Consider the following 14,798-nt stretch of genomic DNA (forward strand, 5'->3'; position numbering starts at 1 on the left):
GGGTCACTGGCTGGGCCGAGGTCCAGTTGGCCACGAGGCCCTTTTTTTGTTTGTTTGTTTTCTTTTCTTTTTCTTATTCTTATTTTTCTTTTCTGTTTTCTTTTAGCTCCTAATTATTTTAATTTCTTTAAAATACCAAGTTAGCACCTAAATTAGTATCATCAAAATAGGCCACTGCCAAACCTAGTTGGACCCAAAATAAATTAGTTTAATATATATTTTTATTTTTCAAAAACAATTAAATTATTATTTTAGCCACTGTTTTTTAAATAGTTTAGGGCATTTAAACACTTTGTAAAAGGTTGGTTCCACCACCAAAACTAGTTAGGGATTATTTGCCACATGATGAACATTTTAGTTTTGATATTTGAAATTTTTTATTGTTTGCTTGATTTTGACTTTGAATTTGAATCGGTTTCGAACTAACACGGGATTAGCGACAATAATAGAAGTGACGTGGCATTATTAGCAGAGGTTACTGTAGCTTAATTATCCGGGCGTCACAAGCTTGAAAAATCATTTTCAGCTCTTCGAACATCTCATATGCTCCGTGTCTCTCAAAACGCTTTTGGAGCCCCGGCTCTAAGCTGTAAAGCATGCCGCACTGAATGAGAGAGTAATCATCGGTACGTGTCTGCCAAGCGTTCATAACGTCTTGTTTTGCAGGGAGAGCAGGTGCTTCACCTAGCGGTGCTTGTAGGACATAATCTTTCTTGGCAGCTATGAGGATGATCCTCAGGTTCCGGACCCGGTCCGTATAGTTGCTGCCATCGTCTTTTAGCTTGGTTTTCTCTAGGAACGCGTTGAAGTTGAGGACAACGTTGGCCATTTGATCTACAATGCATGTTGTAAAGATTTTAGACTAAGTTCATGATAATTAAGTTCATCTAATCAAATTATTCAATGAACTCCCACTTAGATAGACATCCCTCCAGTCATCTAAGTATAACATGATCCGAGTTAACTAGGCCATGTCCGATCATCACGTGAGACGGACTAGTCAACACCGGTGAACATCTTCATGTTGATCGTATCTTCTATACGACTCATGCTCGACCTTTCGGTCTTTTGTGTTCCAAGGTCATGTCTGTACATGCTAGGCTCGTCAAGTCAACCTAAGTGTTTGCATGTGTAAATCTGTCTTACACCCGTTGTATGTGAACGTTGGAATCTATCACACCCGATCATCACGTGGTGCTTCGAAACAACGAACTATCGCAACGGTGCACAGTTAGGGGGAACACTTTCTTAAAATTATTATGAGGGATCATCTTATTTACTACCGTCGTTCTAAGTAAACAAGATGCAAAAACATGATAAACATCACATGCAATCGAATAATAGTGACATGATATGGCCAGTATCATATAGCTCATGTGATCTCCATCTTGGGGCTCCATGATCATCTTGTCACCGGCATGACACCATGATCTCCATCATCATGATCTCCATCATCGTGTATCCATGAAGTTGCTCGCCAACTATTACTTCTACTACTATGGCTAACACGTTTAGCAATAAAGTAAAGTAATTTACATGATGTTTCTCAATGACACGCAGGTCATACAAAAATAAGGACAACTCCTATGGCTCCTGCCGGTTGTCATACTCATCGACATGCAAGTCGTGATTCCTATTACAAGAACATGATCTCATACATCACATATATATCATTCATCATTCATCACAACTTTGGCCATATCACATCACAGAACACTTGCTGCAAAAACAAGTTAGATGTCCTCTAATTGTTGTTGCAAGTTTTACGTGGCTGCAAGAGGGTTCTAGCAAGAATGTTTTCTTACCTACGTTAAAGCCACAACGTGATTTGTCAATTTCTATTTACCCTTCATAAGGACCCTTTTCATCAAATCCGCTCCAACTAAAGTGGGAGAGACAGACACCCGCCAGCCACCTTATGCAACTAGTGCATGTCAGTCGGTGGAACCGGTCTCACGTAAGCGTACGTGTAAGGTTGGTTCGGGCCGCTTCATCCCACAATACCGCTGAAGCAAAATAAGACTAGTAGCAGCAAGAAAGTTGACAACATCTACACCCACAACAAATTGTGTTCTACTTGTGCAAAAAAAACTACACATAAACCTGGCTCTGATACCACTGTTGGGGAACGTTGCAGAAAACAAAAATTTTCCTACGGTTTCACCAAGATCCATCTATGAGTTCATCTAGCAACGAGTGATCGGATTGCATCTACATACCTTTGTAGATCACGCGCGGAAGCGTTCAAAGAACGGGGATGAGGAAGTCGTACTCGATGTGATCCAAATCACCGGAGATCCTAGCGCCGAACGGACGGCACCTCCGTGTTCAAAACACGTACGGTCAGCGTGACGTCTCCTCCTTCTTGATCCAGCAAGGGGGGAGGAGAGGTTGATGAAGATCCAGCAGCACGACGGCGTGGTGGTGGATGCAGCAGTCACCGCAACAGGGCTTCGCCGTTCTTCTGCGAGAGGGACAGGTGTAGCAGGGGAGAGGGAGGCGCCAAGAGTCAAGGGTGCGGCTGCCCCTCCCTCCCCCCTTTATATAGGCTCCCCTAGGGGGGGCGCCGGCCCTAGGAGATGGGATCTCCTAGGGGGGGCGGCGGCCAAGGGGTGGAGGGCCCCCCAAGCCAGGTGGGCGCCCCCCCCCCCCACCCTAGGGTTCCCAACCCTAGGCGCATGGGGTGGGCCAAAGGGGGCGCACCAGCCCACTATGGGCTGGTTCCCCTCCCCACTTCAGCCCATGGGCCCTCCGGGATGGGTGGCCCCACCCGGTGGACCCCCGGGACCCTTTCGGTGGTCCCGGTACAATACCGGTGACCCCCGAAACTCTTCCGATGGCCGAAACTGCACTTTCTATATATAATTCTTCACCTCCGCACCATTCCGGAACTCCTCGTGACGTCCGGGATCTCATCCGGGACTCCGAACAACTTTCGGGTTACTGCATATTCATATCTCTACAACCCTAGCGTCACCGAACCTTAAGTGTGTAGACCCTACGGGTTCGGGAGACATGTAGACATGACCGAGACGGCTCTCCGGTCAATAACCAACAGCGGGATCTGGATACCCATGTTGGCTCCCACATGCTCCTCGATGACCTCATCGGATGAACCACGATGTCGAGGATTCAAGCAACCCCGTATACAATTACCTTTGTCAATCGGTACGTTACTTGCCCGAGATTCGATCGTCGGTATCCCAATACCTCGTTCAATCTCGTTACCGGCAAGTCACTTTACTCGTACCGTAATGCATGATCCCGTGACCAAACACTTGGTCACTTTGAGCTCATTATGATGATGCATTACCGAGTGGGCCCAGAGATACCTCTCCGTCATACGGAGTGACAAATCCCAGTCTTGATCCGTGTCAACCCAACAGACACTTTCGGAGATACCCGTAGTATACCTTTATAGTCACCCAGTTACGTTGTGACGTTTGGTACACCCAAAGCATTCCTACGGTATCCGGGAGTTACACGATCTCATGGTCTAAGGAAAAGATACTTGACATTGGAAAAACTCTAGCAAACGAACTATACGATCTTATGCTATGTTTAGAATTGGGTCTTGTCCATCACATCATTCTCCTAATGATGTGATCTCGTTATCAATGACATCCAATGTCCATAGTCAGGAAACCATGACTATCTGTTGATCAACGAGCTTGTCAACTAGAGGCTTACTAGGGACATGTTGGTGTCTATGTATTCACACATGTATTACGATTTCCGGATAACACAATTATAGCATGAATAAAAGACAATCATCATGAACAAGGAAATATAATAATAATCCTTTTATTATTGCCTCTAGGGCATATTTCCAACACCGGGACCTCCTATTTAGTGCTGGTGAACGAGCCAACGTGCGCACTCGCTTCCCCACGAGTTCTTTTGGGCCGGACCATGTCCGGGTGGGACGCCATATGTTTTTTATTTCGTGCTTTTGCTTTTCGTTTTTTGTTCCCCCATTTTTTACTTATTTATTAAAATATTCCAAGATTTCAAAAAAGTTTATAATTCCAAAAAAGTGAATCTTTAAAAAATATTCAAGAAATTATAAAATGTCCGTGTATTTAAAAAATTGCATATTAAAAAAATATCACATTTTTAAAAACAACTGTGAAATAAAAAATGTTTGTGATTTTGTAAAATATTTGCAAATATAAATAATGTTAATGAATTTTTGAAAAGGTTTGCGTAATTCAAAAGATGTTCATGAATTATAAAAAAGTTCATCGATTAATTTAATTACCATGAAATTTGAGAAGTGTTTGTGTATTTTTAAGAAAATAGTAGTCAAACAAAAAAAAATCATGAACTTAAAAAATATTCAAGAATTTCGGATATTTTTGAAAATTCTAGAAAAATGTTCTCCAGCACATAAAAATTTTCACGTGTTTTTTTAAAAGTTCACAATCTAATAAATAGTCACTAATTCAAAATATGAATGCTCACAAATTCTAAAAATATTGATGATTTAAAAAATTGTTCAGTAATTTGAAAATACATCCACAAAATGAAAAACAAAAATAGGAAAAATGCATTTAAAATGGAAAAAAAAGGTAAATGAAGAATGAAATAAAAGGAAAAATTAACTCGAAAAAATGAGAAAGGAAATGAAAAAAGGAAAGGAAAGAATGAACCTAAAATTACCAGAAAAAAAAACAAAAGAAAAAACACAAAAAAAGAGAAAACTCGGTCCAGGAACGTCCTAGACCCTTTTCATTTTTTTGAGGGGGTTCTAGAACCTTTTCAGAACCGGAAAGAAGCTAGCTGGGCCGGGCCAAAGCACGCGCACGGGTCGCACGTACGCGCGAAATAGGATTGGCCCACCGTACCATATTCCACGAAGCCCCCCGTGCTCGCTCGTCAAAAAACAAAAAAAAAGGCCGACCCCCAGAACAAAATTCAGGAGCGCTTGGACTTGGCCGAGCGCCGGGGACAAGAGGCGGCAAAAACTTGCCCCGAAACATTTCGCCGTCCCGTCTCCTTCTCCTGCTCCTCCTCCCGCCTCCCGCGCGCCCCCCTCCTCGCCCCCGCGAGGCCGAGGGGATCGTCCGGCCGACCGGAGCCCTGGTCGACTCCGGTGGGCGCCCGCTCTCCGCGCCCCTCGGCTCCGCGCCTGGCTTTCGCCCCCTGCCCCGAGGCCGGCTCGCCGCCGGCGGATCCGTCGCCGGAGCTAGGGTTTCGCGGCATCGGGCGTCGCCGCCGCCGAGATCTAGGGTTTCGAGCTCAGGTGCGCCCCCTCCGCCCCCCTCGGGTTGCCTGGCGTGGTTGGGTAGGGTATAATTCGTGTGGTTTTGATGGGTTCTGAAATGTTAGGAGCGGAGTAGGATTCGTGGATTAGGTTTTGCGGTTCCGTTCCCGAATCCGCGCTTGATCCGCCGCCGCCCCTGACTCTTTATTCGAGCCGCGGTCAAAAAAGAGCGTCACTTCGCCATCGCCGCCCTCCAGTGCTGCGCGAAGGCAGGGTAAACCTTCTCCCCTTCCACGATTCTGGCTTGATTTCTCTGGTACTTAGGTGAGCGCGGAAACCCTGTGTTAACTAATGGATGGGGATGATGAGAGGGGGATTTATGCTTTGATAGGTATCCTTAATTCTCCCCTAGTTTCGGCGTGAACGAACTCGTCCTCAATTCTCCCCTGGTTCCAGCGTGAACGAATTCGTTTGTTGAGATCCACCGCCACCTGGGGCTTATGCATAGCTTGTTGTTGCATAACTGTGTGGTTGGTAGCAACCACAATTAGGGATCAGTTGTTTGGTTTATTGCCAATAAAATTCTGAACTTTTTGAATGGTGACCTGAATTTATTATTAAACTGGAACATTTCTTTTTGAACCCTAACTGGAACAAATATTATACTCCCTCCGTCCGGAAATACTTGTCCTAGAAATGGATAAAATGGATGTATCTATAACTACAATAAGTCTAGATACAACCTTTCATAGGACAAGTATTTCCGGACGGAAGGGGTACCTTTGTTGGTGTAAGTACATAAAACAGTCAGTTTTTTGCTTTTGCTTGAAAGTTTATGCTCATTCAGTATATACTCATTATCAAGTACAATTAAAAAAATCTTGCTAAATCAAATTAAAACATGTTTTTTTGATAGTATTTGAATTTAGTTTGATATACTTGCAAATTTTCTGATCTGAAACATATCTTGTATTGGACTTTATCAAATTGAGAAGAGTTATTATAAATTAAAGTCTAGAGATAGATTTGATTACCTTTTCCACAATTTATTACCTGCAGGAAAGGTGTAGGTTTCCTAGGGCTAGATCAATATTGAACCTGATAGCTACCACTGCTGACGAATATCACAAAATCATGAAAGCTCCCCAGCAGCACCGTAAACCAACTGATACAGAAGCAAAGGTCAAACATGGTGGCGATAAGTTGCATTGCCTGAAGCCAGGGAAATATACCAACAAGTCATCAGGTGATGTGTTAGTGTCCTATTCCTAATTTCTAGTAGTATATTACGTTTCTACTGAACTTCAGATCAGACAAATCAACCATTGAAGCAGAAAAGTAGGTGCTCGTTAGCAGCTACATTTGGACTGTAACAATCACATGTCCCTGTTAAGTTCTTAACCATATCACTTTTCAGGCAATATAGGGGCAAAGTGCAGAAGAGAAGATGGTCAATTGTTTACCGGCAGTAAGATTGCACTGAAGGGTGGTAGCTTTATGGAAGTACCATTTAGCAATTCGACAAACTTATCTGCTCAACCACTAAATTATTCTAAAAAGATGAAGCTTCAGTTTTTCCCAATAGATGAGGCGATTCAAAAGGTTCTACAGCAGGTGATTATCTCAGTTTTTGCAAGAGACTTTGTATAAGTACTGCATATAATGTGCTTTAAGTTCATGTTTCTTGTCTTATGGCTTGTTCCACCACTTAATTAACAGGAGAAACACAATCCTTACCTGGAGTTGACCTTGGCTCCTCGAAAGAAGATGTCCTCAGTTGTGCAACATTTGAACACAAAATGGGGCCGTTCCAGCTGTGCAAAAGGCGAGCTCATGCTCTTCCCATATGGTGCTAGACCGGATAGCTTAGTTGGCAGTGAAAAATGGACTGTTAATGATTCTTGCACTGCTGCTGATGTTTATGTTGCTGTTGGCAGCCCTTCAACATTTCGCTTAAGGTTTGATTTCTTACCGAGAAATGGTTACCTTCGTCGTAATAATATATCTATGGAGGATGATTGTGTGCGTGTGTGCATACGAGTGCGTGTGTGTGTGTCTTTTGTTTAATTCTCTCTACATTAATGTAAGGTACTTTCAGATGATCATGATTTTGTATTTATTAGCATGTCATAAAAGAAATTAGCAATGATGGTTCATATTTGGAGTCTCGTCATGTCAAACAGCATGATATGAAAATCAAGCGGGCACAAAAAATTTCAACTAATTATCGTTTTGTTTACTTTAGGTATGGATGGTTTGAGCAACAAAGCAGCGAAGAATCTTTGGCACCCGTGCACTCTGCAGAAAAGACCATCGGTGACAAACCTTCAGATCATTTTGTGTTTCCAAACAAACCTTCAGATCCTTTTGAGTTTCCAAACAAACCTTTAGATCCTTTTGAGTTTCCAAACAAACCTTCAGATCCTTTTGAGTTTCCAAGCAAACATTCAGATCCTTTTGAGTTTCCAAGTAAATTTACCAGTCCATCCGATGTGTGTAACACAGAACAGACTGTGGTGGTGAGTATGCAATTTCATTTGATTTACAACAATGATGTCATTTGTACTTGAGACTTAATCCTCTTTGTATGTTTCCAAAATTAGGATAACCAAAGCAAAGTGACGCCTCTCTCATGGATAGACTGCATATCCAATATCAGTTTCGGAGCACTCTTATCACAGGCTGTACCCTCTCAAGACAGTAAACAACCGCCTTTGCAAAATAGCTCGATTCTCCAGCAGATTCCTGCTACGTGCGATTCATTTGATGCTGCTATTGCCTCCTTGATTGCTCACCAGCAAACAAGTAACCAACCGAAGGTCTCAAATCCATCTGTTTGGGATGCAGAAGAAACTTGTCATGCATTTCCCCGGAATCAAACTTCAGCCAGGATGTTCTCTTCAGCTCATGGCAACAGTAGTGCTATTACCTCGTCTATCCTGGGTGCAATTCCTGAGTCTGATACAGATGGCAACCAGGTAGCTGCTATTCCCTTGCTCTTGTAATGTTCTGTCTTCCAAACACAGTATGTGTTGCTTAATACCCTTTTCTTGCTGCAGCGTTGTTCTACTGAAGGCAGGAAAGAGGAATCAACCCCTCAGATACCAGGCTTGGGCAATAATGATAACGTGAAGCCAGATGAGCCAATGGTATCATTTAGGGCCTCTTAACAAACATTGATATCTTTGAGATGCTTTGTTTTGCTTTCTCGTCCAATTGCTGATTGGATTCTTATATATGTTTGCTTTCAGCCTGAATCGACCGGTGAGCCAGAGCTTGGGACATTTGACTCTAGGCTTTTGAGTGGGACCGACAGTTTAGGTCTAAGCGGCTTGCTAGCAAACAGCTTGGATGCATTTCCGAAGTTCACTGTTTCGTAAGGCTCAGAAATTTACATCGAAGACCTGAAGTTATAGATCCTGTAAAGATCACCGTTTGGTTTCTTGCTTCAAGAACCAATTACTTTTGGGCTTACTGAAGCTGGTCGTGTAGATAATCAGTTAACGGCCCATCTTAGTCGCATAAACTTATTTCTTGCTGATCGCTCGCTCCTTGCGAGAACTCTGTATTTTCAAAATTGTCCATAATCTGCTCGGCTGCTTACTATTTTCTGTGCATCCTGTATTTCGTCAAATGTTTTACAAGCAGATATTCTCTTTGAAACTTTGGACTTGAATATTTTTATGTAAAACCTGAGCGGGCTTACTTGTGAATGGCTTACTGAAATTGATCAATTCTTCATCGTTACATTGCTTTGAAGTTGATTGTGCTTGCGCTTTTGTCATGAAAGAAACAGCTGCTTGAGAAGTTCAGTGGTATGTTGCTGAATGATGATATCAATTTTGTGTTATCATTCTGTCCATTATTTCCTGGAACTCACCTGTTGTCCTTTACTACAAGATACAAGATGTTGAGGAAGAGGCATATCGTGATGGCCTAGAAGCACAAGTTGCAAATGACGGCGTTTCCAGAGACAAAGAGAAGGGGTCTGAAGATTACTATCTTAGCTTCACTCAACTCTTGACGGTAATCCTGCCCAGATGGCTAGTTTACATGTCTAGAATTCTAGACATGACAACATGCAAAGGAGTTCTAACTTTTTTCTTCTTTCATTTACAGGGACCAGTTCCATATGATCTTTTAACCGGGTCATAGTGATGCACTTCTATTTCATGTCTTTATATTGTTCATTCTATAAAGAAGCAAGCAACCTAGGAGCATTTCCGAGTCACAAAGAAGCAAAGCAACCAGGAGCATTATTTTGCCTTCTTTCCTTTCGGGAGACCGAGGGAGGAGTACGCCAGCGTTGGTAGCGTGTGCGGCTGTACACCTGTGGCCGCCTTCTGTTCCGCGACGTGTGTTCCGCTGTACGCTAGCGAGCTGAGAAGACGGCGTCGCGATCCGGATTCAATACCCGTCACTACGGTACCAGCCATTTTCCCAGCTGGATACGTACATTACATATTTATGGATACTGTTGGCCGTTGCGGATCGTTTTTAACTGGGAGATGCTGACGGAGAATGCTTCTTCTGACGGACAAGTCTGAACAGACGCCATTTTCCCCACTTGTGAAGCACGATGTTTTAAAGCTCCCAGGGAATTTTTCAAGTCAAACAAGTTTGAAGGGATTTCACAACCGATCTGATCCTGGTTGCTTTGTTTGACCATCGGATCCCTTTTCCTCACCAACTTGCCTGGAGATCCGCAACCGCAACATGCGGCGCTTGCGTCGATGGTCAAATCTGGCGTTCCATCGAAGCGAAACTGACACTAGTGCATACTTATCTCTCCGTTATTGTTATTGTTGTTGCTGCTGTGCCCATCAAAACTCGCTCATTCCATACCCTCCAAAAAAGCTCATCAACAGTTCAAATCCAAATCCCTCGAGAGATTGATCTTCCACACGCTTGTGTGTGTTAGAAGGGAAACATGTAACTGCCGCGTCAACTGCTAAAGTGCCACTACATGTAACCTGGACGTCGACGTCAGTAGACCTGTCACTACATTACTCTACTTGCACACTACTCGTTTCATAAGAAGAAAAGAATAGGAAAAATGCTAAGTATATGGCTGATGCAACAACAATGACACAATATTGTATCAGTATCAGAGCATGGACTGATTTCCCCAAGTAACGAACAGCTAGCCAAGCTGCCGAACGGTAGGCCTAACAGAAGGGTTAACCTGCCACTTGGCAACCAGACAAAGATTCAATTAGCTTGGCCTAATGGAATCCCGTTCCAAACCAGTTAAGACGATAGACATTAAGATACAATACACACGCATGTACAGAGAGGAACTGGCACCAGATAAACCAAACGTGATTACAGGATGAGGCTGAGTCATGAACTCATGATCAACAAAAAGTACTTTCTGGTAGAGTTGGGGCCGCTTCGGCGATCATGATCGATCTCTTGATCCCAAAGTAATGGACACTCCATATGCAATGATGAGCACCGAGATCGATAAACCGGCAATGGAGCCTAAGCACGCGCCTAAATGTACTTTATGTTGTGAAAGAGAAAAATAATAGTGCACTACCGTGTCAAAATTCAGGTAACCTCCTAAATAAACAGTTTTTCTTTTAGACACGTCCAATTTCATGATCCCCATAAACATGTGATTAAGGCCTTTTTCGAAACGCTCAAATTGAGTGTAGCTAAGATGCTTAGGTTCCTTATGGTGGAACTAGCCCATCAGGTTTCAAGTCCTAGACTTAGCACTAGTGCTCGCATTTTCATGGATTTATTTCAGGTTTTCTGAAGATGTTCGTCCAGTGGGAGGAGATGTTCCCGTCAACTACGAAGGCGTCTGTGGTGACTTCTTCAATCTCAAGATGTTGTGTCGGCTCTGTCTAAAACAAAAGAACACATGAATTTGGTAGCGGCGAAAAAAAAACCCTGAAAACAACGTGACTTGAGGACATTATCTACCACAATGGTCACATGACACCAGGAGCCAAAAGGCATTTTCCCGTTACAAGAAAGCTACATCTGAGCCATCTTGCAATTTGATCATGTCATGCCATTGGCACCATGAGTGGAGGAGAGCGGCTGGTTTGTTTGCTAGCCAGTTGGTGCCCTCTCCACTTCAAAGGGGTCTTCAAAATGTCAACTTCTATAGCCATGGACCACGATCCCAAATAATTCTCAACTTCTCATGATTGAGACAGCCTAAGATGTGTTTATCATCTCAGACCATTTAGTTGCAAATGGCTAAAAAAAGCTGGAAATTCATGCCCTCTCTAACCATATGAATTATGACTTTTTCGCTCCATGCATAATGCTTGTAATCATTACATTTTAGTGCAACGAACTGAGGATAGCTCAAATGGTTAGATTCCTTTTGCTGGAACCAATCCAACATGGTTCAAATACTAGACTTGACATTGGTGCACATATTTTTCTGGATTTATTTCAGACTTTTTGGCGATGTTTGCCTAGTGGGAGACGCTCACGTCGACTACGACACGCATGTGGTGATTTCATTCATAGGGTAATTGTATGTGCGTGTATGTGAGCATCTACGATTGTACCGTGTCAAAAAATGTTTTAGTGCAAAAGACATTTTTTTGGGGGGAAAACATATTTGTTTGTTGGGAAAACATAAACAATTTCAAGTTCAAGTTTGCAAAGGGTTACATAGGCAATTTAAATAGAGATGGTGAGTTCATTACTCTAGACTCTGGCTGTATATATCAAAATCGTATCAAAACATATCTTCTGCATTATGAAAAACAAGCAAATAAAGGTCACGTTCTCTTCATTCCCATCATGCGCCAGTTGTATGCATGGTCTTGGGGGTTTGAAATAGTAAAGACACACATGGCTTAGTGACAGCAAGAATTGATTGACATAGCTGTATTTTGAGGGTTTAGGGGGGAAGCACAACATGAAAAGTCCAGCTATGATCCTTCACTCAGACGTTGCAACGAGATATTCTGTAATTGATGTCGTGTTTAGCAATGCTATTTTTAGAAGACATCTTAGGTGGTTGATGAAACATAAATATGAGATATTCTATAATTGATGTTGTGTTTAGCAATGCATTTTTAGAAGGCACTTAGCTGGTTGATGAAACATAAATATATATGCACGTTGAATCATATATCCATATAATGTATCACAAGCCCCGCGCAACATGTTTGTCACGAAACAAAAAATTATGTCGACGCTTACCCGACACTGTGATGTACGATGAGAACATCATGTTTCAAGTTGTTTCCATGTAACATTTTTCATGCGATGGAAATATAGTTTTCATGCAATGCAATTATTTCTGCGTGGGTAATTCGGTTTAATTTTCCAGGGTACTCCAGTCAGCTATGTGCTGTTAGATGATCAATTCCAGCCAGCTACTCTCACTTCATCAGAAAATAAATAGTCCAGTCAGAAATGTGTTGGTGCCATGCTAGCACAATATGAATACTTATTATTTACACCCCTAAAAAATAGCACTTATTTACTAGCAGTACTCACTTAATTAAGAAGATTCCCATCCTCGGCTGAAGAAGAAAAAGGAGAAGATTTCCATCCTAACCCAAGATTAAAGGAAAAAAAAAAAAGAACACCCACCGGCCACCTCTCTGCCCATCTACATATACGCGACCCACGACGGCGTCTCCCGCCTCCCACAACCGCTCCGCTACCTCCTCTTCTTGATTCTCGCCACTGTCCCCCGCCCTCGCCATGGACGGCGCCGACATCATGCGGTTCCAGCGGCAGGCCTCCTGCTCCTGCGCCCCCTCCATGTCCCGCGGCTACGTCCGCGGCGGCTTCGACCTCGACGACGACGACTTCGACGACGGCCACTTCGACAAGGCCGGCGTCGCCCGGCACGGGAGGGCGCCGCCCGCCGCCGCGTCGCCGCGCGGGTGCGGCACGAGGCTGAGGGGCCTGTGGCGGAAGATCGTCCGGGAGAAGAAGAGGATCCTGCTCTGCTCCACCGGCTGCGTGCCCGTCGGGGGCTCCTCGGCGGCGGCGGCGGCGCGGGAGCCATACGACGCGTACAGCTACGCGCAGAACTTCGACGACGGCGCGGCCTGGGTGGAGCCCGACAACCTCTCGCGCTCCTTCTCCGCGCGCTTCGCCGTCCCCTCCAGGGTCCTGCAGCGGGTCGCCGTGTAGGCACGACACGCCCCGCCGCCGGCGGCCGCGGCGGCGGCTGACCGTCGTTTCTTTTGTTTCTTCCTCTGTTTCTTGTTTTCTCGTCTCTGTCTCAGTTTTGGAGTCCTCAACAACTGTGAAAAGGAATGTTCTTTGCCCACCTGTAAATGGTAGCCCCTCAATCCCAATATCATGATCAGCATCTGCATCAATCTTCATCGGTTTTGCCCCAAACCTTTATGAATCTCGCAGCAAGATGCAAGCAACTCACTCACATGTCTTGCAATGTTGAATCAGATATACATACTGTGATAATGATTTGCTTAGTTCCAACATCTATCAAGCATGTGAAAACAGTTTTGTTGCAAGAATCTACAGTAATTGCAAATCTCACCAGGAACTGCTCATCACTTTTATGCTCTCTTTACAGATTTTACTCTGAACAATCTCATCCAATTCAAAGTGTGTGCGCAGCAATTAGGTGTAAAGTGCAGATAACCTAGCTTGGTCAAACATGTTTCTTGGTGATTAGGCGATGCGTCCGCACATGTGAAGTTGATTGGAGTCCTCCGTGTTCCTCTTTTTCAATGCACCAAACGCTTGCAAATTTGACCACCAAAAGGGATTTTCACAAAGACATGACAGCGAAATATCTGACCGTCTACAGGAAATTCACACACAACAACGACAATCTGGTGAAGCAAACTTCATTCCATTGACAGTTTTGCATCACAAATTAATAGAAAAACGGTCCTAGAGAAAACTCAGGATGGCTTTTAGGAGAGAGGATGGGGTTGGCATCACACGCCATTGTTGCCGACCTCATCTCTCTTTCGAAAGGCAGAGGTCGCAGTTAATCTAGCTCTTTAAAGTTTAAACCAAGAGGCAATCTTGTTGCCCGTCTCCATCAAAGAAAAGGGCTGTTCTTTTCGTAGGTTCACCACTTTGGCACCTTAATACTTTTTGTCCATTTGCAAGTGGATTATCACGTATACTTCCTTCGATCGTATTAAGGTTGAGACACTTATTTCGGAACGGAGGTTGAGACACTTATTTCGGAACGGAGGAAGTACTACTTTCTCTGTAAATAAATATAAGATGTTTTAGAGACCTGTGTCAAGTCTTTAAAACGAACCTAAAATTCCCAAATCTATCGAATGGCTCTATGGCTGCATTTGGTACTGCGGCGTATCATGAATTCATAATATGTCATGAGTAAGCAAGCGAATAATTTTATAGAAAAATAAGAATACTATTGGGATTAAGTGGGACCTACACTTTATTGTAGCGAGATAGAGGGATAGCTGACATGTTGGTCTATAGGTATTTTCGTCATTATAACATGTCAAACAAGATTTGAGATGACAGTAATGGTGTCCAGTGATATTTATTAACATGCGCCTAACGAAGCAATGGCATTTTTGAGCAATTGAAATTCTTAATGGCAGAGCTGAGTAGTGAGATGTAACCAGTGGCATAAACGATA

The 14,798-nt window shown here is 43.4% G+C and overlaps 2 protein-coding genes across 3 annotated transcripts; both read left to right on the forward strand.

The window, feature by feature from the left end:
* The first annotated feature begins 4,931 nt into the window (after positions 1–4,931).
* LOC125542994 (TSL-kinase interacting protein 1) lies at positions 4,932–8,919 on the forward strand. Of its 2 annotated transcripts, XM_048706241.2 has the most exons (9): positions 4,932–5,245; positions 5,332–5,480; positions 6,266–6,452; positions 6,624–6,820; positions 6,926–7,164; positions 7,452–7,725; positions 7,810–8,184; positions 8,266–8,355; positions 8,458–8,919. In XM_048706241.2, the coding sequence occupies exons 3-9, from the start codon at positions 6,341–6,343 to the stop codon at positions 8,584–8,586; spliced, it is 1,416 nt and encodes a 471-aa protein (XP_048562198.2). In that variant the 5' UTR covers positions 4,932–5,245; positions 5,332–5,480; positions 6,266–6,340; the 3' UTR covers positions 8,587–8,919. The 2 variants fall into 2 exon arrangements, with proteins under 2 accessions (XP_048562198.2, XP_048562196.2); XM_048706239.2 differs by lacking the exon at positions 5,332–5,480.
* A 3,892-nt stretch (positions 8,920–12,811) lies between these two features.
* LOC125548022 (uncharacterized) lies at positions 12,812–13,578 on the forward strand. Its single transcript, XM_048711730.2, has one exon. The coding sequence runs from the start codon at positions 12,896–12,898 to the stop codon at positions 13,331–13,333; it is 438 nt and encodes a 145-aa protein (XP_048567687.1). The 5' UTR covers positions 12,812–12,895; the 3' UTR covers positions 13,334–13,578.
* The last annotated feature ends 1,220 nt before the right edge of the window (positions 13,579–14,798 follow it).

This window comes from Triticum urartu, chromosome 3A (genome assembly GCF_056163025.1).
Source record: "Triticum urartu cultivar PI428250 chromosome 3A, HENAU_Tu73, whole genome shotgun sequence".
Lineage (NCBI taxonomy): Eukaryota > Viridiplantae > Streptophyta > Magnoliopsida > Poales > Poaceae > Triticum > Triticum urartu.